The sequence below is a fragment of the Peromyscus eremicus genome, unplaced genomic scaffold (genome assembly GCF_949786415.1).
Source record: "Peromyscus eremicus unplaced genomic scaffold, PerEre_H2_v1 PerEre#2#unplaced_1745, whole genome shotgun sequence".
Classification (NCBI taxonomy): Eukaryota; Metazoa; Chordata; class Mammalia; order Rodentia; family Cricetidae; genus Peromyscus; species Peromyscus eremicus.
In genome coordinates this window covers 15,030-40,755 of record NW_026735980.1, presented here as the reverse complement: position 1 = coordinate 40,755, position 25,726 = coordinate 15,030, and the positions used below count along the sequence as shown (strand labels likewise).

Sequence of the window (25,726 nt, the reverse complement as noted above, 5' to 3'; positions counted from 1 at the left end):
AGTTAAATCTGTATGTTTACCTTTATTTTAGCTGCATGGATTAAAGGGAAGCTTGTAGCGACAGTGCTTTTAGGAGAGTCCATTGCATTTTTTTTTTTGTCTCTGTGTTGTGGCTTGGAAAACAACAACAAACAAACAAACAAAATAAAAATTTTGTTTGCTTTCTCTGATGACAAAGGTTTGCTTTAAGTGGCCTCTTGCTTTTGAAGCCATGGATGAACACCCACTGTTGTAGTTGGTTATTTTGTTTATTGGCACTGGACACAGTTTTCCCATGGGAAAGTATTTCAGATTTCAGGATGCCAGTGACATACAGGCCACAAGGAGTATTTTCATAGTTAGCCTCCCGCATATGCATGAACCATGAAGGACTACCTATGGACAGGGTTCTAGTCCTTAGTGTTGTCATACAGTTCTGAAAAAGTAACTTGATGGGTAAGATGAAGTGGTTATTCCACTGGGCATAGTCCCCCTTTACTAAGTTGCACCCGTTTCTTACTAAGGAGACCTGCCTGGACTCCTTTCAAAACTCTCTCCCTCCATAGAAAATTACCAGGTTGAACTCAATCCCCAGATGAGTCTTTGCCCTGGAGGAGATGGGAATGGGGGGGGGGGGACTGGGGGGAAGGTGGGGGGCTCACGGGGGGGGGAGAACAAGGGAATCCGTGGCTGATATGTAAAATTAAATTAAATTACAAAATTTTTTTAAAAAAGCAAGTGAGGAGTAGTTATCTTCTAGTTGACTTTGAGAGCTGGAATCTGACAGCAGGTATTCTAGGATCCAAAGACTTCAATTTCATGAATGTCCATACTGCCGGGTCCTAAGTGGGACATGGCATGGGATTTATTAAGCTTCTTCCTAAAGGCTTTATTCAAGAAAAGCGGTTTGAGTAAACCTGTCAGGACTGGCAGGGGACAGTAAGGTATTATGTTCTGTGTGGCCCCATTATCTGGTGGTGCCACTTTCCTCTTGGCTGGGTGCTGAGGCTATATTGCTTTCAGCAACCAGCCTGTTGACAGATGCAGGTGAGAATGCTCTGGGTTGTCTTGTGTTAATTAACTGAGCCAAGGATGTGTTGCTTAAAACCTGGTCTTTGTAGGTGGGCTACAGGAAGAATTGAAAGGCTTCCTGTTCAGTCTGTGTGTTTGATCTAATTGTTCCAGTTGGTATATCACAGCTGTTGACTGGGAAAATAGTTTTCCATGAGAAACATGGTATTTTGTTTTAAGTACACATTGATGAAAGGTAACAAGATGCTATATAAAGTACTTCTACAGTTCCTAGTTCAGTAATTTACTATAATTTTGGAGGAACTAGAGTTTAAATTGACCTGAGCTCTGAACTGTGTTCAACTTTATGGAAATACAGCTAAAGTGTTTTCTGTGTATTTACTTTTACTGTTAATATTTGTACCAGTTGCTTTTCATGTTGCTGAGACAGAAGAGCCGTCAACAAACCAACCTAAGTAAGGAAGGGGTGGTTCTGACTCTGTTTGAGGGTACCATCCATCATGGTGGGGGAAGTTGTGGCAGCAGGAAGAAGGGGGAGATGAAGACTGGGGATCAGTTCATTTTCTCCTTTTTATTCTGCCTGTGACCCCAGTCCATAGGATGATGCTGTTGGTGTTCAGGGTGGGTCTTGGCTCCTCAGTTGCACCTGTGTGGAAAAACCCTCCTAGACACACCCTGAGTTACGTCTCCATGGAGATTCTCAATCCAGTTGAGCTGCTGATGAAGATTAACCACTACAACATTAAATCCCCTTGGGTAGAGAACCTGAAAAGAACAAAAGCATATATTTTCTAGTCTAAACTCGCATTGTTGAGCTCACGACATCATTGGGTAGTTCCAGGGCCATAGTCAGTTTATCTGAAAAGATGTGGAAAAGGTTACCACTCTTTGTCAGTACATACATGTGTATTCTACATATATACTTGTAAAGGTAAGAGGAAGGATGACACAGAGAGGAAATTCAGGAATCTGGCTTAAGAAAATGAAGCAGAATTTATTAGATAAACTTAAATTAAAAAAAAAAAGTTTACGGCCAGGTAGCATGAACAGTTGTCCCGTTTTTGACAAGGACTTGACTGGCGTTCACTTCTGGGTCTGCACAATACGAGGCCTCTCAACATGTAATCTCAGATGGAGTATGGTGGGGGTGCTGCTGGGGCCCAGCACCTCTCCACTGAATGGTTGATAACTGATGGACTGCCGGAGAAGGGGAGAAAGAAGACACTCATTATCTTCATTTGTGCATCAAACTATGAGCCCAAGAGGCTAAGTGGATAGTTCCGAATCCATGGCTCTACAGGGACCCTGGTTAGTTTAAAATCAACGGGGAATAAAACAAAGCAGACGGGCATGCATGTGAGGAAAGGGCTTGTAGAGAGGAAGGGGCATGATAGAAGTGGGAGGGAGATAAGAGAGGGTGGGGGTATCTTAGCATTTCTATTGCTGTGAAGAGACACCACAACCACCGCAACTCTTATAAAGGAAAACATCTGATTGGGGCTGGTTTATGGTGTAGAGGTTTAGTCCATTATCATCATGGCAGGAAGCATGGCAACATGCAGGCAGACATGGTGCTGGAGGAACCAAGAGTTCTACATCTGGTTTGGCAGGCAGCAGGAAGGGAGAGGGACGCTGAGCTTGGCCTGAGCATTTGAAATCTCCAAACCCACCCCCAGTGACACTTCCTCCAACGAGGCCACACCTACTCCAATAAGGCCACACCTCCTAGTAATGCCCATCCCTGGTAACCAACCATTCAAATCTATGAGCCTATGGGGGCCATGCCTATTCAGACTACCACAGAGGCTGAGAGTAAACAGAACACATTATATACATGTGTGAAGGTGTCGAAGAACAAATTTAGTCAATTAAAAAAAAAGCTGAAAATAAAACCAAACCAAAAGAAAAAATAATCCAGTCTGGAAATACTTCATCCAGGACAAGCTGGGATGGTTTTATATGTGACTGTCTGGCCTTGCTTAATGCTTTGATCCCAAATGTACATCAATCAGCTAGTGTTGTTCTGTTGTAATCATGCATCTTCTGAAATGTGAAGGCCTCTTAAGGAAAAGAGAAACAACAGCTCCATCATTAAGAATGTCTTAAGCTGTGGATGGAAGTGGAGGATAGGGACTCAGAAAAGGAGTGATTAGAGAAGAACCTGGATAATTCACCTTGATGAGAAGAGTTCACCCTTGGTAAACCAGGCCAGTAGGGACAGGTGCTAAGGAAAGCCTCCTCAGTTTTTCAGATGGGAATCATATGTAACCTTTGAGACCATTCAGGTCAGTGGTGAGAATGTACACCAGATTCCAGGGGCTTAAGACACAAGTGAATGGGCCAGCAAGATGGCTCAGCAGGTAAAGGTACCAACCAAGTCTGACAACCTAAGTGTGATTTCCTTGGAACCACATGATGGAAGGAGAAGAATCACCTGCACGTTGTTCTTTAACCTCGACGCATGCGCCAGGGCAATTGCCCACACACCCCTTACCCTCACATACACAAAATCAAATTTAAAGAAGCAAGTGGAAAATGTTGGCAGTCAATGTTTAAATCACAAGATGATTAAAGTTTCTGAGCAGTGAAAGAAGTGCAGACGGACAGCAGAGAGGTGGATTGAGTTTACTGCCTTCTTTGTAAATGGAGGTGTTCATGGAAAAGGCCATGCCCATCCCTTTGCATGTTGTTTAAGGCTGTGTCTGACCTATAGCAATAAGGTTGTATAGTCACCAAAGAGACTGGCCCACAAGCCTTAAGTGCACACTGTCTGGCCTTTTCAGGAAGCTCTTTGACCCCCTGCTCTGGAGGGTAATCTCATGGAGGGAAGTGAGGAAGGGTTTTTTATTTCTCATTTGCTGTGTTCGGTAAAGGAACTCAGAGGCTGTTAGTGAGGAGATGGAGAAAAGCCAAATGTGTTAGTGTTTCTTGCTGTGTGACAGGTCACCTCAAACTTAATCGCTTAAAACAACAAGAAGTTACCTTCTTGTTTCAGTTTCCGTGAGTAAGGAACTTAGGGGTGTCTTCTGGGCGGTTCTGGCTCTGGATCTCTCTTGAAGCTGCATTCTTCTTGTTGGCCATGGCTGCAGCCAAATGGGGTCATTGAGGTGTGGGCTGTTTCCAAGGCTTGCTGGTGTGGCTCTGCAGGAGGTCTGAGCTTCCTACTAGTGCCCAACAAAGAGTGAACCTTAGTGTCATGATCTTGCTTTGGAAGTCACATGTCACCATTTCTGACACACTTTGACAAACTGTAATGCGTGGTGAGAAGGATCGGAATGCACATGGTCGTGATTACCAAGAAGGGGGAAGGTTCATGGGGACTTTCTTGGGCTTGACAGCCACTGGAGAGAACGTGTCATTTAAATTTTCATGGAAGAAGGAACTGTATCTCCTGCATTTGCATTCGCTAAGGTGGCACCCATACTTGACCTGGGGCGTCAAGAGGTTGTGAGGAAATAGAGATGCAGGAAGATTCTGAAATTGACCATGAGACTCTTTTGATAAAATGTTCACCAACTTTGGTAAATTAAGTGTTCTGTCACTTCTCTTTAGTCAGGGATAGGATGCCCCGGTCTGCTGAGAGTGGACAGAATAAAGCGCAGTGGGGAATACTGTGGGGAATAATGAGGTTTGCACTGAGCACTCCTCACCTTAACCTCCACTCCAGGGCTTCACACACAGGCGTCTGAACATGATTCGACTTTCTTTAACTCCCTTGCCATGTTATTACCCATCTGCTTATTTCAGGAAAATTGGCAAGATTTCTATTTTGCTCTATAAGATCCAGGCATTGAATTTCCTTTACAATCCCTCAGGTGAACTGTTAGGGTCAAGTTCATAGAACATTCTGTATTGGGCACGACTTTGCATCTGCTGCAGGATGAGACTTTCAGCTTCCTGGTAGTGGTGGGAGATGGCAGGGGGCTCCTTTGGAAGACTTGAGGGGTCAAGGCTGCTCTGTAGATGGTCTGGCCTTGTGGCCTCAGCTGCTCTTTGGAGGACCTAAGCACCTGGTGCTAGAGAGACACAGATTAATGTAGACAGGCTCCCACATCCTTTCCTTCCACAAGTTCAGTCCAGAGTCTGCTTATTTGTTGTCTGTTTGGTGAAAGACACAAATCCTCTGTTGTGGGCAGACAAGATACCCGACGTGCAGATGTTGGGACAGATGTTTGGTCCATGTCACATTTCTGTGGAGAAAGTTGTCTTAAACCGAAATCTCTCCATCCAGGCAGTTTGATTTTTTTTTTCTTTTCTCTCTTTCTTTTATCTTATTAATTTTTGAGATTAACTCAAGAATCGCCCAGGAAGGGGCTGTGGGAGTGGCTGCTGGGGGAACTTGAGTCTGGGGTGCAGCTCAGTTTCCTCAGCAGGGGTTTCACTTGGGAGGAATTACATTGGTTCTTCTTTTGATTCCTTGGTTTCTAGTTAATTCTTTTCCTTGCGTGGATTTAGTTTTCATCCCTTGCAGAACCTTTTGGATGAGAAGGGACAGATTTCAGTGCTCCCATTTAATCTTTTTTTTTTTTTAGTCTAACTGGGCAGGGTGGTACAGTTGTGACACTAGCACTGGAGGCTGAAGGCCAAAAGATTACAAGTTAGGACATTCCTAAATGGCTAATTCTCCAGTGTAATTTTCTAATAAAAACTCAGATACAAACTGGGCAGTGTGGCACATGCCTGTAATCCCAGCACTCGGGAGGCAGAAGCAAGTGGATCTCTAGGAGTTTGAGGCCAGCCTGGTCTCCACAGTGAATTCCAAGACAGCTAAGGCTGCATAGAGAGACCCTGTCTCAAAAGAAACCAAACAAAAACTCCCTTGGATACAGCCACTTGCTCAGCAGTGAGGCACACTGATAACATCCTGCTGTCGACAAGTGCTGAGAAGTGGCATGTAGTGTCACCTCCAGGCTTGGTCATCAAGCAGGGACTGGCACTGTGCTGTGTGAGCAACCGCAGCTTATGAGAATGTGGATTCTTCCACGGTGTTATATTTATTTTGGAAACCCCCTCTTTATTGTTGGGAGCTTTCAACAGATGTTGCATAATCTTCCATGGGAAAAAAACCAAAGGATTTTTGAATGAACAAATGTCCTTCAATATTCTTAATGCCTTCCTTTAAATACTCTGGTGTTAAAGAATGCACTGTCAAGCCGGGCGGTGGTGGCGCACGCCTTTAATCCCAGTACTCGGGAGGCAGAGCCAGGTGGATCTCTGTGAGTTCGAGGCCAGCCTGGGCTACCAAGTGAGTTCAAGGAAAGGCGCAAAGCTACACAGAGAAACCCTGTCTCGAAAAACAAAAAAAAAACAAAAAAACAAAAAAAACAAAAACAAAAAAAAGAATGCACTGTCTTCTTTGGGTTGTTTACTGTGTCTGCAGCATGTATGTTTCTCAACCCTATAATGCTGAAGCACAGGGATTTCTAGGTGTTGCTGCCCCATTTCCTGTTCTTCTTGGAGCTGTGGATTCTGTTACTAACTAGGACTTATTTATTCTTTCAGGTGCCCACTGATGGCAATGCCGGGCTGCTGGCAGAACCCCAGATCGCCATGTTCTGTGGCAAACTCAACATGCACATGAATGTGCAGAATGGAAAGTGGGAGTCAGATCCATCAGGGACCAAAACCTGCATCGGCACCAAGGAGGGCATCCTGCAGTACTGCCAGGAGGTAAGTCCCGTGTGGGAGACGCTGCTCTTGTTGGGTCACATGCGTTCATTAAAAATATGAGTTCCTAGATTTTATATGTATTTTCTCTCTAGTAGTAAAAATTTTGGTTCCTAATGATCCACTGTACCATTATTACATGTATTTGCTCTACCTTACAATTTGTACAATTACAAATTGTGCTGTTAGGATCACCAATAAACTGAGTAAATTTTAAGTTTTCTTAGTTTAATATGTTCTACTATGGCTGTGCAATAAAGGAAGTATTTTGGTTAAAAGTGCTAGAATTAATTTTTTTTTCTTCTTTGCTCAGCCACTTCGATATGTTTTAGTTCATTTATAACTGTTAATATTTTTCTAGTTTTTTTCTCTCTTCATATTGTATCTTTGAAATAAACATTCATACTGATGTGTAAAAAGTACACTAAAAGATCACTTCTGCTTCATCCCTTGTTGATGCACATTTTTATTCTTTTTAAAAAGTAATTTTATTTCACGTATGTGGATGTTTTGCCTGCATGCGTATCTATGCACCACGTGTGAGGCTGGTACCCAAGGAGGCACCAGAAGAGGTTGTCACAGTTCTTGGAACTGGAGTTACCAAAGTACAGTTGTGAGTCACCATATGGGGGACTGGGAGTAGAGATTGAGGTTTCCTTATCTGAAATGCTTGGGCTAAGAGTATTTTGGATCGCAGAGAATTTGAAATATTTGAATGTTCATGATGAGTTAGTTGCTTTCTGGATGATCCCCAAGTGAATATGAAATTCTTACCTATTTCCTGTGTGCCTCACACACACAGCCTGAAGGTCATTTTATGTAGTAATTTTAGAGTTCCTGGGACTGGGCTGCAGCCTGTCCCACGAGATCAGATGGAAATCTTCCACGTGTAGATTCTGAGCAGTTCTCAAGATGTGTCTGATTTTGGAACATTTCAGATTTCATGTTTGGAATAGAGATGCCCGGTTTCCATTTCCTTTTCCTGTTTCACTAGCTCTTTTGAAACAATCAACAATTGTCAACCACTTGTCCTATTGTGCTATATGGTCTTAGAAGTTCTTTCTCCAGCTAGTTACCTCTCTGTGCTCTTTAACTACCTACCCCAGCTTCCAAAGTACTAGCAACTACTCTCCCAATAAATTTTAAGAAAGGCTGAGACACACTCTCAATTCATGATGTAGATGTTTGTCTTTTTCTGGTGAATGGCTGCTGGCACCTGTGAATCATCACCTAAACCTGGGTTTTCCACAAATAACCACGTTTTTAAACCCTTGAATATTGGTCCTACAAAAATTGCTTTCCTTGACTCTGGAAACAGCCCTCACTTCCTGCTACATTTAGAGAGCCCAGTGATGCCTGGGTAGCTTCATTTTCTGTTTTTGTCTGCGGTTTGTGCGGTGCTAAGCCACAGAGAGCTTTTTCCACTCTAGACTGCCTGCCTATGGGTAGCCGTGGGAGAGGAGCAGAGTAAAGCCCCTTGGCCATTTCCCTCCTTTTGCAGTTTTTGTATCATTCATCTGATTTCGCCCACTGGATAAGAGACAGCTAAACTAGCAGGGCGTTTTGAGCCATTTTAATGAATTTAGTCTGTATTCTATAACAATGAAAGGTTACTGAACCTGTTTATTGGCTTAATTTTTGAAGAAGAGGAGAGACTGGGTATGAATTTCAGAGTTAGCCCTATTCTACATCAGTATATAGAACATTCCAAACACCTTGTGTGATGGAGTCTCCCATCCCCATGCTTTACCTGCGTGGTTGCACCAGCCATGGGTACAGCTTGAGACTTGAAATGTGGCCAGTCAGATGTATACTGTTAAGAAAAATGCCATATTTCAGAAATTTAACATTAATAAAGACCTAAAATATAGGTTTTATTTTGAAATGAGTATGTTGTGAGTACCTATTAAGGGTGTCACAAGGATGTTACAAGGAAACTATATGGGATTAAAGTTGAAATCACCCCTTTATACTTGTCTGTAGCTCCACTCAGCAGTACCCTTGCCTTGTCCCATCCCACAGTGACGGGGCTGTCATCAATTCATGATCCTGTCATCCGAGAAACAAGAGGGAAAGAGAGTTGGGAGTCCCAACAGACTTCCCCTCAGAACGTTACTGGTGGTTTTGACTCAGAGTTCTTTGAAGCCTTTAAATCACAGCTTCCCGACTGGGTGTGGTGGCTCACTGCTCAGCCTTTAGCCATACAATGAGATCTTGTCCCAGAAGAACAGAGGAGAGGAGTAGAGAGGGGTGGCTCAGCAGCTTAGTGCACTTGCTGCTCTTTCAGAAGACACAGGTTCGATTCCAGGCATTCATGTGGTGGCTCAGAACCATGGATACCTCCAGTTCCAGGAGATTAGATAGCATTTTGTGGACTGCGTGAGCAGCAGGCACACGTCTAGTACATATACATACGTGCAGGCAAAACATACGTGTGCTGTAAAATAAGTAAATGTGGAAAGAATCCTTAAAAGAAACAAAATAATCCTATTAAAAATATTTTAATGCATGGAGATGATTTAAGAGCCAATGGTTCTGTCTTCTTCTTTGAAACAGACACCGCTGGATGCTAAGGATGCCCTCCACATAGACCCTCTTCTTAACAGGGCCATGCCTCATGGTCTGAGGGCTATAAAGACTAACAAGGCAGAGTTCATGATATTACCTGCAACCCTGGCTTTTTATTGTTAGCAAAGCTCGTCTCTGGGCCAAGTATTTACTCCTTTTACCCATTTAGTGACGCTTCTGGAAAGGAGCCTGGGGAATAGACCTTGGGGAATTGCAACATTTAAGGAGAACAAAGGGAAAGCTATGAAGTGGCCAGAGACAGGCTAAGAACGAGCGAGTGTCACGTGGTCGAAGACAAGCTAAGTTAATTGCTAAAGATAGGATATGATGAGACCGCAAGTCGGGTCAAAACGGAGAGGGACTGAAGTATAATTTTTAACAAGGTCAATTTGTGCCTCTCATGTAAAATGACCACGTGCCAAAAGAGTGTTTTCAGCTCACTTATTGAAGAGAGAGGAGCATAATCTTTTAAACCTGGTCCAGGTTAACTTGGGTAGACTTCTTAGCACGTTTCATTGGCATGGCTGTGAACAGGAATCATCCGGCATAATTTCCATGAAGCAGGAAACACTGGCGTTACTCACAGTGTCCGAGTATCAGCAGTATCTGTGCCTATAGCACTGTAAAACCGCCATTCATCTCTAAACCAGTCAGAGCAATGTATCCCCCAAATCAAATCATCTTTCACCTGCCACTTTGGAACCCAGACAGCCACATCTATCTGCCTTTGGCTGCTTGGATACCTCCCTTTACTAGGCGGGATGGCTGTCTTTCCTTCTTTTCTTTTTTCTTTCTTATTTTTTGAGAGCATTTGTTTTGACAAATCTCAGGGCATTACTGATAGTAGGGGCAGGTCTAATTGCAGTAGTTGCTACAAGAATGACTGACATAAACAAGTGGTAAAGATAAATGTGCAGTCCCAGAAAAGACCTAGGCAGAGAGCTTGAGACAAACCAAGGCAAAGGAAAATTTCCTTGCTTTAGTTTGTTGTTGGTGGTGTTTTTCCATTTTCATTTTTGTGTGTTGGCTTTCTTTTTAGTGAGGGCAACTTGAGCCAAAGGAAGCCGAAGCAAAATCATGAGAATAGCTTTCCATCCTAAAACTCAGGTGTCTGTGTGGGAAGAAGCTGGGTGGTATGTTGGACACAGCTGTACTTCCCAGTACTTGGGGGGGCTAAGGCAAGAGGATGACAAGTTAGAGGCCAGACTTAGCTACGTAGTGAGATTCTGTATCCAAAGAGGGAGTGGGGTGAGCCGGAAGAACCAGAGGTGAAAGGAGACTCAGATTACTTGAGTCCGGAGGGTTTTGGAAAGGGCAAAGAATGGTCCCCTTTTCCAAAAAAGGGTTAACTAGGTTAAAAACTCTGTTGGCCAGTGACAAGACCTACTGAACAGCTCATGTGTGTGGAGAAGGTTTTGTCTTCCTCAGGGGAAAATGCTGCGGTGACTTACAAAGCCAAGGAGGCAGGCCTGGGAACCGAGACCTAGAATTTCCCGAGTCATATTTCCCGTGTTAATGCTGTTCTTTGTCCTGTGTTTACTCCTTTCCCCTGCTAAAAATGGGCACCCCTGGGGGCTCAGGAAGGTAGAAAGCTGGCAGCCAGTACTGCTGGGAGTGACATCCCAACTTTGTTTTGCTGTTGTGCATTGTAATTCCAGGGAGGAGGGACTCTGAGTGGCTTCACGTTGACCACACAGGGACTTGGCACCTGCACCAGGGTACTTACCCATGTGGCTGTGTGGTCTGGCAGCCCACAAGGCATGGAAAAGTGGCCGCTAACAGTAGACAGAGAGGAATGCACAAGGCCAAATAGAATGGCTTCCATGGTCCTGTGTACAATGGGTACAGACTAGGGCAATTGTTTTGGCTGGGAGGGCTGGCTGGGGTCCACACTGGGTCTTGACTTCAAATAGCACTGGGAAAATGGGAGCATGGGTGGAGATGATCACTCATGACCTTTAAATGGAGTTTGACATTGCCTACAAGACTCTTTATTGGTGTTTTAGGGTCTCCCTGCCACTCCCCACATTGTAGCTCTCCTGTTATTTATAATGAATAGCTTTTGTTTATGGATCTGAATTTTTTTTTGTATGTTGCTAGAACACATTTCTTTTGCCTTTATTCCTCCTTTAACTCCATGTTTATATTTTAAATGACATTGATTGACTCGTTGCTTGGAATAAGAAGGAAAATAATACTCAACAATTCTCTACATCCTCTGCTTACCATTTTGTTAAATTATATTATTTTTGTATTTTTCTAAGTTATAATCTTAAGATCTGTTCTGTTGGTGTGATTTCTATGTCATAGGTCCTTTTCAATGGGACTTGTTTACAGCCAATCCTTTCCCCATCATTCTGATTCTTATTTAACTTATTAGGTTATTATTATTATCATTATTTTGGTGGCCTTTGCCTTAATTAGTCATTGCCAATGATTTTGCTTAGTACCGTAAAGGTGGTCTTCTATTGGCATCATCATTGCACAGATTCCTTTAAAATGTTCTGGAAAGGCCTGGGGAGATGACTTGATAAATAAAGTGCTTGCAGAGTTCCACCCCTAGAACTCAGTAGAAAAGCTAGATGTGGAGTGCGATTGGAATTCATTGTTGGGGAGGCAGAGACAGGTAGCTGGTCAGCCTGTCCTGCTTGGAGCATTGTAGGCTAGTGAGAAACCCTGTCTCAAAGGGAAAAAAAAGTTGTATGGCGCCTGATGATTGACACCCAAAGTTGTCCTTTGGCCACCACACACACATGAACATATGTGCATATGCATAACACACACACACACACACACACACACACACACACACACACACACAGAAATCATCCCTACTCTTTACCAGTAACGGCTAAACATTTAATGGTATTTTTCTCCTGATAATGGTGAATTTATTTGATGTGTGTACTGTAATCTCTCACGACTAAAACAGATGTGTTAGAAGCAATCTGCTGAGTCAGAGAGGCAGCTGTTAGCCCTCTGAGCTTAGGGTAGACGATAAGGGCTGAATTCATGACTGTGACCTCATTTTGACCTTTTGCTAACCATTTGAACTTTCCTGCTAAATATATTTTTGTTTTTTAAAGATGCATTTAACTGTTTGCTGGTGCTTAGCTCCAGCCTTAAATTTAATTAAAGTGTAGTCTTTAATATTGATTCTTTGATAGGTGTCTTAGTTAGGGTTCTTATTGCTGTGAAGAGACACTATGACCAAGGCAACCCTTATAAAGGAAAACATGTAATTGGGGCTGGCTTACAGTTTCAGAGGTTTAGTCTCTTACCTTCATGGCAGGAAATGTGGCAGCATGCAGGCAGACATGGTGTTTGAGAAGGAGCTGAGAGTTCTACATCTTGATCTGAAGGGAGTTGAAGGTGAGACACTCTGTGCTAGGTGTAGCTTGAGCATGTATGGAACCTCAAAGCCCGCCTCCACAGTGACACACTTCCTCCAACAAGCCAACACCTACTCCAAGGCCACACTTCCTAATAGTGCCGCTCCCTATGGGCCAAGCATTCAAACACATGAGTCTACGTGTGCTGCACCTATTCAGACCACTACAATGGGGAATTAACAGGTCTGTGTCCTTTGTTCTCTCCCATTCCTCTTGACTTATATTCCCTGCCACTGATTTGCTTTGGAAATCATTAATAGTGGCATTTTTGTCCCTTTGGTTTCTTTGGTGCTATCCTTAGTCAAGGGCAAGACTCAGGAGAAACAGTAATAACTGAATATTTTACATCTATTCCTAGTTATATATAAGGCCTAATGAAGTTTGATTGAGAAAATAGTTTGAAAGTATGGTCTAATTTGCATGCTTGTTTTAGCCATGTGTTTATCCAGCCTTTCAAATGCTTGGTACCTATAATATTCCCTTCTGTTTTCTAGTCATAGTAGTTTTTCTTCTACTCAGTCATTGTTGAAGTACATGGCCCTCCTTCATAATTATTTTTATTAATTCCATGTAGATTTTTGCTTCATTCCTTATAAAATATGTATTGAATACTGTTAACCAACTAAATGGTTCTGCATTATCGTGGTTCATACATAGTTTAGGCCAACTCTTTTGGATAAGGTTTGGAGATGGGGCCATTCAGAGATGACTGGTATTGATGGTGTCAGGAGGATGGAATCCTCTGGGTGTTATTGATGCCCTATCCTTAAAGAAAGAAACACCGGAGAGCCAGATCTCTTGACTATGAGAATGCAGCAAGAAAATAGAAAAAAAGTCCTCACTAGCATGCATGGTACCTTGGTCTTGTCACCTTCCAGGACTGTGACAAAATATAGTTCCATTGTTTAAGTTGCCCAGGGTGTGGTATTTTATGGTAGCACTTCAACCAGGACCCCATTATGCCTCTTGTAGGCACAGGCACTAGAGACCCATGGTGCTGCTGAGAGCAACATTTCTAGAGGCCATGATTCACAAAGCATTTGATCTGGCAACCTGAAGCATCATTTGGCAATACTTATGGATGGCTTTTGTTGGCGTGAGACTGGAGTGGGATGGGCAGAGGCATCCTTGTCTATCCTGAGGAAGCCTTCCCAACAGTGGCACCTGTGGTTCCCTTTTGATGAAACATTTCTTTCCACTGTTAACAGTTTTAAAGTTTTTAGATAAGAGCCAGGGGGCCCGTGCAGATTGGCCCTCATTTTATTTACCCAACAAAGAAGCAAGTGCTATGATAGACCCATGGCAGTAGAGAGGAAAACACAGTGTAGCTTTTAATGCTCAGCTAGGCTGCAACAATAAATGATCATAGTAGACGTGCAGCTATTTATTATCTTCTGTGACTCTTAGGTAGGGGGGAAATAGCCTTTTTCTCTGGTCTATGTCAGAAGCAAAGAGTGCTGACGTTATAGAAAAACAAAACAAAAACAAAACAACAGACAACAGAACCAACAACTTGACTGTAACTTCATAAATTGCTTACAATTAGTTTAACTACATAAAACCAGCCATTTGCCCTAACGAGCTATTAGAGACATTTGGTGAAGAAATGTCTAGATATAAAGTCTCAGAGAAACAGATATTATGTGTTTTCTATCTGTGGCTCCTATGCATTACACAGATAGGTGCAATCATGTCTGTCTGTATAATATGACAGTAGAAGTAAAGTGTCTAGGGAGGAAAGAGAACTGAAGGGTGCTGTGGGGTCGAGGAGAGGGGAGGGGAGGGAGGGAATACCTCACTAATGTGTAAACGTGTGTGTGTGTGAGAACCCCTTATGAATCAGAGTGCCATGTACAATCGATGCACACATGTAGAAATGTAAAAAACATTCAAGATAAAAGAGATCAAAGCTTGGGGGTGATATCCCCTTGCAAAACATTAAAGCGTAAGAACAAAAGGAAATGAGACTTGTTAGGTTTCAGTGCACTCCTTTACAGTGAAATGAGATTTGTGAAAAACATTGTTTCATTCACACCAAAGGTGTCAGGGTGTGAGAAGGAAAAGAGACAGAGTGCTTCAGTTCTACATCTCAAGGCTTTATGTCTTCATATTTAATTCAGGCCGACTTGGCCAGTGTGACCAAAGGCCACCAAGAATAGGATTTGGTGTCAAGTATTGCCTTTCCTGGCTGACAAGGAGTGCAAATACACATGGTTACATCAAGTCGAGAATGAAATCTAGAAAATGGAGACCATGGGATATATCACAGAGGGCCTTGATGGTGGATGTGGAGATGCGGGGTCTAAATCTCAGGCGAGTGGGAGCCATGGGATGTGTTAGGATGAGTTCCTTTTGGTGGGACATTTTAGTAGTGTCTTTCCACTGGTAGCCTGACTGGGAAGAGAATTCAACTCACAAACAGAGGTGGGAAAATGGATGTGAGAGATCATCCGTTCTCCACATTCTGTCTGTGATCCCGAGATACAGTCCATGAGTTATGTGATTCAGGGCAAACCAGGAATAGTGCCTGTCCTGTCTCAAGAGTGTGTCCTTACTCCATAGCTGGGGCAGCCAGATGGTATAAAAGCCAGTTGATATAAGTTACATGAGAAATCATATACAGCCTGGATCTTACCCTGTACCCATCTGGTCTCAGCATGCAGAGTTCTTGCTAGGCAGGGCTTCCTGAAGGTGCTGTTTGCTCTGGGAGAGCATCCACATGGAACCAGCCTCTGGAGGCTGCTGAGGATGGGAAAAAAGTTTCAAGTGTAGGCAGTTAGATGGACGCAACTGGCTTTGTTTATCTCCTCTACTATTAGATTATGGGCACATTCTCTTGTGTTCCTAAATTAGTTCTTTTCCACCACTAACAATGTCTGTGATTCCCTTAACCTTGTTCCTCAAAATGAGCAGTTGCTTTAATCTGTAATTAACAGGACTGTGGGACAAAGTACACCCCTGGGGGACCAAAAGATAAAAGCTTGAGCTGGGTGTGGTGGTGCACGTCTTTAATCCCAGCACCAGGGAGGCAGAGTTCGAGGCCAGCTACCCAGAGAAACCCTGTCTCAAAAAACCAAACCAAACCAAACCAAACCAACAACAAAAAAGAAAAGAAAACCTTGACATGTGGATTTAACACAGCTATTTTCCTTTCCCTAACTTTCCACTCTAAGATTTATTATGTAACCAAACATGAGATTCCCAGGAAGGGTTATTTCTCTCTTTGTTGTCATTCTTCAGTAATATGAAACAAAACTGTTGAAAGATTAAACAGATTGTTCTTGTCATTCTTGTCAACCTAACTGTCTATCTTTCCAGGTTGTCCTGTTGGCTTTCTGTTGCTGTGATAAACAGCATGACCCAAAGCAACTTGGGGAGCAAAGGGTTTATTTCAGTTTAGCGGTCACACTCCATCACCAAGGGAAACCAAGGCAGGAATCTAGAAGCAGGAACTGAAGCAGCGGCCATGGAGGAACACTGATTACTGGCTGGCTTGTTCCAGCCCAGGCCCACCTGCCCAGGGATGGTGCTGCCCACAGTGCCCAGGGTCCTCCTGTATCAATTAACAATGAAGAAAATGCCCCACAGACATGCCCACAGCCAGTGCGATGAAGGCACAGTGTTAATGGAAGTTCTTTCTCCTCGAGTTCCTACATTCGTTTGAAGTTGGCAGCCTAAGCTAGCTATGACCGGAGTGTATTCGTTTTGTTCTTCCAGCTTTGTAAGCTCAAAACTGACTCCAGATCGTAAGCACATGATCATCATAGTTTTGATATTTAAAAGGTCTAAGAATTCCTATTAAGTGGAGCAGGTTTTGAATAGATGGATCATAATTTCTGTATGTGAGTTAAGGGTATATGTTATTCGTTAGTGGTCTGTTTAGATTCAAGGATTGCTTGGGACTTAGGGATAAAAGAGGTGAAGTCAGTTTAAATATTGTAAAATAAAAATTAAAATGACAGTGTATGTCTTTGTTGGTCTTCTGTCACTGTGATAAAACACTGAGCAAATCCAACTATGGGAAGAAAAGGTTTATTTCATATTACACGTCCAGGTCACACTCCATCACTGAGGGAAGTCAAGGCAGGAACTCCTGTAGGAACTGAAGCAGAAACCCCTGGAACATCACTGCTTACTGGCTTGCTCCCCTTGGCTGGTGCTCAGTCAACTTTCTTATACAACCCAGGACCTGCTGCCCAAGGGTTGCACCACCCACATCAATCAACAGTCAAGACAATTCCCCACAGACATGACCATAGGCCAGTCAGATCTGGACAGTCCCTCCACTGGGTCTCCCTCCTCCCTAGTGACTCTTGGTTGTGTCAAGTTGACAGTAAAAACTAACAGAGAAAATTCATATATGAACTAGGCAATGTGTGTACACATCTATTTTTGTGTCCTGCCTTACATGTTTGGCGTCCCCTATTTGCTTTTACTTTGAGCACTTTCAAAATGCAATAGCATGTCAGCCAAACAAGGTTCCTTCACATTTCCCAGCCCCAAGTGTGAATGTGTGAATATAACAACATATTAATATGCAGTGCCAGAAGCAGAATTGGGCCAAATGGTTGGGAATCACACTCTCGCCCCGCAGCATTTTGCCTCCTGCCTCATGTAAGGCATCCTTGTGAAAACACAGGCCGGCTCCCCTCCCTGACATTGCAGAAGTGTTTCATCAGCTGCGTGTTGCCTCTCAGCACCTCATTAAGTCGCAAGCAGAGACGGCTTTTCAGCTTCCATTTCTCTTTCTCAACTGAATTAGATGTTCTGTTTTCTGTGTCCCCTCTCATTAGCAGAACTGATGTAGAAAACAATTTAAGATGCAATTTTTCATCAGGTTTCAGCAACTTTAAAGTGTGTCATTTAAATCTAGAAACAAGAATGTATTCTCTTCCACACACCCGTCTCGACCTACACACCGAAAGTTTATAAAGCTGAAAACGTGCTGTTAATATGGTCTCTGAGTGCTTAGAAAAGGCACCGACAGTAGTTGTTAATGCCCTGGTTTCCTCCTCTGTGAAGTGAAGCAATTACTCCTGAGGACCGTGTGACACTTGTACTGCCCAGGAAGGTTTGCAGTGACATCTGGCATTTGGGAAACCCTCTGTTATCATATACTTTTGTTTTTCCTTCTCGAATATGTTCTTTCAAAAGTTGAATTGGTTCCTTTCAAACAACAGAAGTATCTCATGATCAGGCCACCTCTGTAGTTTGTTTTCCTAGCAGGCTTTTGTTTTATGTAAATGAGATACAGTTCAACTGCAGGGACTACATTAGGTTCTGCAAGTCACCATGGATGCTGTTGCTAATGCCATTTACTGACCTGTAAACAAAAACGTCCTGAAGCATCACAGGTTACATGCAGGCTTGTGATATGCATACTTAAAGCACTACATAATTCCTAACATCTTAAAAAAATAGAAATGTCCTTTAAGATATTACTACCATGAACAAAAATATGGACCACCGATATCATCCTTTTTTTTTCTTTTTCTGAGATTTGTTTTTTTTTCTTGAGGCAGGTTTTCTCTGTGTAGCCCTGGCTGTTCTGGAACTTGCTCTGTAGACCAGGCTGGCCTCAAACTCAGAGATCCACCGGCCTCTGCCTCCCAAGTGCTGGCTGGGGTTAAAGGTGTGCGCCAAGCCACCACTGCCCATCGACCAATATTATCTTTTAATATGAACCCAAGATGCTTTCTACATGATCAATTTTCTGACTTTTGGTATTTGGAATTTTTTTCCTTTTTCATTAAAAACAATAATTTTATGTACTGATACTTTAGCCTTTAAAGATATGATACAATTTCATGGCCAGGTAAATGAGCCTTTTTTTTTTTCCCTTAAACCCTGACTTTTAAATTCTTCCAACACTTTGTCTTTAGCCATGTATTGCTCGTGTTAGTCTATTTTGACCCAAGATTCAGTTAGAAGTATTACCTCTGGTTAGAAGAACAATATTGGCCTTTAATCCCAGCACTCGGGAGACAGAGCCAGGCGGATCTCTGTGAGTTCGAGGCCAGCCAGGTCCACAGAGCGAGATCCAGGACAGGCACCAAAACGACACAGAGAAACCCTGTCTTGAAAAAAACAAAACAAAACAAAAACAAAAACAAAAGAAGAACAATCCAGTAACTGTTTATAGTATAGTGTGCTTAGGAGATAGGTATGTGATGCCCAATGGGAGCTTAATACATATAGAATGTTTCCGTAGTGAAACAGACCTTAACCAGAAATAATGTTAAATATTTTGTCAAACATTTACTGTGCTGACGTAGTATGCATGGGTGGGTGGGTGGGTGGGTGGGGACGGGACTCAAACTGCAGCCCATGGCTCCTGCCTTCAAGGAGCATATATTCCAGAAGGATAGGTGTCCACACAGTCAGTTGTCAGGCACTGGGAGTGATAGCAGTCATGGGATGAAGTGGTCTGATTGTGGAAACAGAAGGATTCAAGGAGGGACATCCACGGAACCAGCAAATGAAGTGGACCATTTCCTCAGTTTCTGTTCAACTATAAGGAACATGAAGCTAGTTTTTATTAGATTTGAAAGAGGGATATTGAAAAGCGGCATTTCTTCGAATCTGAACACCCTTGCTTTGAGTTTCAGAGGCTTAGAGGCTCAGCTCCTCCGATGGCCTCACTCTGTGGCAGTTTTTTCTCTCTACACTTCCTCCTGTTTCCCTTCCTGGATCAACAGCATCATCCAGATGCCTAGACTCGCCTTTACATGCTTTGCTCAGGCTTATCCTAACGCCCAACCAAGTATCCGCATCACCCCATGGGAGCCTGTATGTATATTCAGAACTCTTGAGAGAGAGGATGCAGTTACATCTTGCTTTGGTCTGGCACCGGGTAGCTATGGAGACGGAGCTGTGGAGGTAAAATGTGGTGGCCAAATGCCCTCCACCATGAGAGGACTGGTGTGCAGCATCTTGAAAGAAGCTTTAAAGTCAGTTATAGTGAATGCAAACATCATAGGTGACTGTGCCTTGAAGAATCGTGTTCCTGCCCTTTAGGAAAGTGTCTGGATAGCAGGGAGGCAGTATCAGTGAGTGTACACCACCAGGCACACTGTGATGATTACTGAAGCACAGTCACATTGTGTCAGACCGGGGAGGGCTGGAGGACGTTGGTGGCATGGTGAATGGGACTGTATACGAGAATGTACTTGAAACACAGTGAGTGTATTCATACAGTGACTGCTCTGTAGCTTAGGACCAGTAGGAACTGGGCAGAGTTGATTGTTCAAGTAGCTGACACAGGCCTAGCTTTGGCCTTTCTTTAGACAAATGTGGTCTTTCAGAGACTTGTATTTAAATGTTTAAAAATTTTATTTTACGTGTATGGATGTTTGGTCTGCATGTAGGTATGTACACCACATACATTCAGTGACTTCTCGTCAGAAGAAGGCATTGGATGCCCCAAACTGGAGCTACAGGTGGTTTCCAGCTACCATGTTGATACTGGGAACTGAACTTGGGTCTCCTGCAAGATACAAATGCTCTTAACTGCTGAGACATCTTTACACACACACACACACACACACACACACACACACACACACACACACACACACGACACATGGCATCTTTACTTCCTTTATTAAAATTTACCTTGCCACAAGAAAATATTAAATATTGAGCTCTTCCTTGTGATTAAATATTGGTGAAAAGTTAGGAAGTTATTGTTACAAGGTCATTTATGTATTGTAATTCATTTAATTTTATTTTCTTTTGTTTGTTTTTTTTTTTTTTTTTTTTGGAGACAAAGTCCCTCTATGTATCCCTAGTTGCCCTGGAACTCACTAGCCTCAAAATCACAGAGACCCTCCCAAGTGCTAAGATGGAAGGCATGCACCACCATGTGCACCATTTAATTTTTAATTCTTGACTGAGACAATGATCTCATACATAATCATAAAAATGCATTATTGTCTCTATAGACTCCTACTGGAGCTACTTAAACAAACATTCAGATTTTTTTTGTTAGTTTTTAAAAATATAAGTGTTTCATTGTGTGAGTGTGTCTGGTTTGCTTTGTTGGGCTTTGTTCCTTTATACAATTGTCACATTACCTGATTTGCCATTCAGTACTTCAAAAGGAAATCTATTGCTTTATATATATATATATATATATATATATATATATATATATATATATATATATATATCCCTTTAAATAAACTTCCTGGTCTTTAGACCAGCAAAATATTTTTTCTCTTAGGGAACTCCAAATTAATAATTCTTCATCCTTGAGTAAAAGTGACTGGGTCAGGTTGAAGTTACTGTGGCCATCTTATTAATTAAGGAAATAGACAAACTGCGTGGGCTTTATGTGGTTCAGATTTTATGGTCTCCACATCTTCCTGCATATGAGCACTGCCATCAGTAAGATGGAGGGAAATGGAGAAGTCTGGGAGTCACACGTGTGTCTTCGATTTTGTGGATGGAATTGGAAATCCATGGGCTAGCTGATCACCCTTCGAAGCACTGGTAATCTCAAGGGAGAGCCACACGTTCACTGTTTTAGTTTGTCAGTCTGCAATTCTTCCTGCTTAGACACTGGGAGTTGAATTATTTACTGGTCTGCTGCACCAAATATTATGCTAGGAATCTGTCTGACGACGGTATGTGAGCAATGGAAGCCAGAAGGCCCCTTGTCCTGCCCGTCAGTTTGTGAACATAATTTGTTGGTTTAAATGGAAAAGAAGGAAATGTGGTGTGACTGTCGTCTATTATAGGGATTTGCAGAAAACTGACATTAAGAAGCTTCACGGTGGGGTAGCATTTCTGAAGTGCCAGCTGGAATCCTTTCGAAAAATGCAGTAACTCACACTTTACTGCACAGAAAGTCGTGTCCCCCAGGGCGAACTCTCACGCCATTGAGTTTATGACTCATGAGTGCTATTCGTTTGTGGTCTCATAAGAAAAGGTGGGAGAATCATATTTCTGTACACAAAGCTACTTGCCACTCATTGTATAGAATAAAGCTACGGGGCTTTTACATTTTAGTGGCATTTTCAGGGAGAGCGTTGTGTGCGCCTTGAAATGCGTGTACTGAAGTGTTAAAGATACTTAAGCACAAAGTAAGACCAAGGAAAGCTAGCTGTGCCCTTTGCAGCCAAACTGCAGGCTGTGTTTGAGAAACCTTCTTCACCCAGCGCAGGGTTCTGACTTACAAATGAAATTTTCTTATTACATTTTTATTTTATACTGTTTGTGCATGAGTGTGGCTGTGTGTGGGTGCACAGCTGCCACCATGTGTGTGTGAAAGATTGAACTCAGGCCAGCAGGTGCCTGTATCCCCTGAGCCATCTCATGGGTCCTGACCTACGTGTTTGTGTGTGTGTTCTCCCCATATAACCTCCACCACTGAATTTAGTCTACACGGTTACTCTGATGAATGCCTTATTTTTTTATTTTCTAAGTATACAGTTTTTTCAGAGAAGTTATATATTTAACAACAGCAAAACAGAAAGGAAGGCAGAGAGATGCTCAGGGTTCCCACCATCATCTACACACCTCACCAGAGTGGTACAGCTGCGGCAAGTTGTGAACCTGCACGACGTGTCATTGTCACCCACATGCTGTAGCTTGTATTAGTGCTCGCTCTTGGTGTTATACCGTCTTTGGGTTTGCACAGATGGAAATGGCAGTAATTTCATTGTTTCATTAACTCTTTTACCTCTCCTAAAACCTGAAGAGCCCTTGTCTTCTGTGTGTGTATGTGATATTGAGTGCAAGTGACGTGTGTCAGGTACATATATGTGTACAGGGTTATGTGCAAGTGTGAAGACCAACTTTGAGTTTCTGTCTGTTCTTTGAGTCATCCCCTTTTTTACTTCTGCAAGATTTATTTATCTTATTTTAGATGTAAGAATGTTTTGTCTATATTTATATGCACTGTGTGTGTGTGTGTGTGTGTGTGTGTGTGTGTGTGTGTATGTGTGTGTGTGTGTTTTGCACACAGAAGTCCCAAGAGGGTGTTGGATCCCGTGAAACCAGAGTTAAGGATGGTTGCTAGCCACTCTGTGGGTGCTAGTAGTCAAACACAGTTCCTCTGCAAGAACAACTGCTCTAACCCTCAGCCATCTCTCCAGCCTGTCACCTTGTTTTATGAGACAGAGTCTTTTGATGCCTTGGGGACTCACAGATTAGACAATGTCAGCTGGTAGGGGAGTCCTGAGGATCTGGCTGTCCCCAGCTCCCCAATTACATGTGCTTCCACACACCTGGGTACTGGGGATTCCACTCAGATCCTCATGCGTGTGTTACAAGTGCTTTACCTATGCACTGATCCTTTTGCTGCCCCCCTAGAGTTACCTTTTATACATTGTCATGTGATGGAAACCATAACAGTATGTAACCTTTATAGACTGGCTTCTGTGATTTAATGATAGGCATGTAAGTTTCTTTTGTGTGTTTTCATAGCTAGAGAGCCCATAGGGGTGGGCACTAAATAATATTTTCCTGTCTAGAATGTAGTTTTTAGATTATTATCCATTTTTACCATGTTTCAAGTTGTTGGGTTTTTTTTTTTTTTTTTTTTTTTTTGGCATGGGGACTAAGGTGAGGTAACCAAGACATTAGCAATATTGTTTTATAGTGGGTTTTTGTTGTTGTTGTTGTTGTTGTTTTTAAGGCAGGGTGTCTCTTTGTAACAGCCCTGGCTGTCCTGGAGCTTACTCTGTAGACCAGGCTGGCCTCAAACTCAGAAATTCACCTGCCTCTGCCTCCTGAGTACTGGAATTAAAGGTGTGTGCTTACCACCGCCCAACTGTTTTATAGTATTTTGAGAGTATAGAACTCAATGCAAAAAAAAAACAAAAAAAAACAACCAACTAAACAAACAAAAAACCCCACAGTGAACAAGAGTCAACATTTTAAATAAAGTCAGGGTCACTCTGACATTAATAAACAAGGTACACCGTATCCATAACTCACAGGTGGACATGATTGATCATCTTGCTGAGGAACCTGGGTTCCCTTCGCTGGTCCTCAGCATTGTACCCACAAGCTGGGGATGTATCCTTCTGCATTTCTACTTCCAAGCCACTCTTCCTGGTCTACCCTTAACCCTGTCTACAAACTATCCTGCTTCCAGCCTAGACCACCATTCTCCTCTGTGGCTGGAGTGGTCCCTGAGCTCCACCAGTCCCTTGGCACACACCGTCAGTCTTTGAAGTCTTCTGCTCCTGGCTTTCTGTCATCCACTACAATTCTTTCCTAAGTTGTAGGTGATTTTGAGGAATCCATGTTTCCTCCAGTTTCTCGAACCCGTGATTCTCATTCCTTCAGTGACGTCGGCTTCCCTTTTAATCTTCTACTCCCTCTGATGGCCCTGTGTCTATTCCTTGCAGTTACCAATAGCTGAGACTTTTCAGAGTCTTCATTTTAATTCTCAAACTCTCCCAAGCACTGGTTCTTCCTGGCTCAGTTTCTCCGACGTGTCTGCACCAAACCCTTTAGTTCATTTCCGGGTTGAAATTCCATTGTCTTACAATCTTCTGACTGTGTATAAGTCCCTTCACATTCTCATCTTCCCCTCCTGGATTCTTATCCTGCAGTAAGAGCCATCTGCTTCCTTAATGCCTTTCTTTAGTCAGCTATTTCTATTGTTATTTATGCTGCAAAACTGCTCGTTTTAGAGACACATTCTATGTTACTATTTTTCTTTCAAATCTCTACCCATTATTATTACACGGAAGTGGTTTGATATTTCGCAAATACATTTTAGTTGATTGAGTTTGACATTTCATTCCAAGTGCTCAGCGAGCAGCGTGATTTACGAAGAGCAGTCATCACAGAACAAGATAAGTGGTTTATTACTGAAGAAGGAGAATTCATGAGTGCCGGACTTTAAATGGCCCTCTTGAAGACTTTTTTTTTTTAATAAAATATTTTTATGTAAACTACTTTGAGGACAGAAACTAATTTTTGTATGGAAACTAGCAATATGCTGTGCTCTGTGTATAAAATATGTGCCACATAGAATGGGTTGAATTTAAGTTAAAATGATATCCGAAAGTGTATCAATTGCAGTGTTCCTTTAGAAGGCTACAAGCCAGGGTCTTCAATGGTCTGTTTATTTTGCATAGAGAATGACCGCATGCTTTCAAGAGTCTGTTTGTACTTTATCTCCCCCAGACACTGTCTGCATGGGCAGTTCAATGCAAGGCCCTAGGCACTGCCAATCAGGCCATTTCCCTTATACTGATGTTCTTTTAGCAGCTTGGCTCTCAGGGGATAACGGGACCTTTGAATGGCAGTGGAGGTTTAGTTTTTATCAGGTTTGTGCGCTTGTCAGGCTTTGCCACGAGTAACCGTTTCCTCTTCTCCTGTGCTCCCTAGGTCTACCCTGAACTGCAGATCACAAATGTCGTGGAAGCCAACCAACCAGTGACCATCCAGAACTGGTGCAAGCGGGGCCGCAAGCAGTGCAAGACCCACACCCACATCGTGATTCCCTACCGCTGCTTAGGTGAGCCAGCCAGCCAGCCAGCCCCACAGCCGGTGCTGATGGCAGGATGCTCTCTCTCGTTAGGTCAGATGCATATGCTACCCCTTGAGCACGTGGCACCGCCATATTGTTTGCTCCATACCTGTGCGTTTCACATCTGCAGGTTCATCCAAACATGGGTGGAAATTAACTGAACAGTCCTGTATCTGTGTTTATGTATGATTTATATTGCATTAGATATTATTAGTAAGGAAAGGTTTATTTGTTACTTTATTATTTATTGTGGTACTTGAGAATGAACATAGAAATATATATATATATATATATATATATATATATATATATATATATATATATATATATATAGAGAGAGAGAGAGAGAGAGAGAGAGAGAGAGAGACTAGGCAAGCATTACACCACTGTGTATCTTAAGCCTGGGAGAGGCAATTTAAAGAGTATAAGAGGTTGTATGTAGGTTATAGGTAAATACGGTGTCAGTTTCTAGGAGACTTGGGATTTTAGTGTCCACAATACAAGAAAGATCTGCTTCCTCGTGAGTACCAAAATTCTGTTTTTTACTATGCTTTGGATATTGAAGGCACTGCCCCATGTTCTTTTAATACAGAAA

At 42.6% G+C, this 25,726-nt stretch overlaps 1 protein-coding gene across 1 annotated transcript; it reads left to right on the top strand.

The window, feature by feature from the left end:
- Nucleotides 1-1,701: 1,701 nt before the first annotated feature.
- On the top strand, nucleotides 1,702-25,119 carry LOC131902081 (amyloid-beta precursor protein-like; the record flags this gene model as incomplete). The annotated part of the gene is made up of 3 exons (XM_059253133.1): nucleotides 1,702-1,767; nucleotides 6,514-6,681; nucleotides 24,990-25,119. Coding segments are annotated over exons 1-3 (364 nt in total), but the record flags the coding sequence as incomplete, so codon positions are not given.
- Nucleotides 25,120-25,726: the final 607 nt, after the last annotated feature.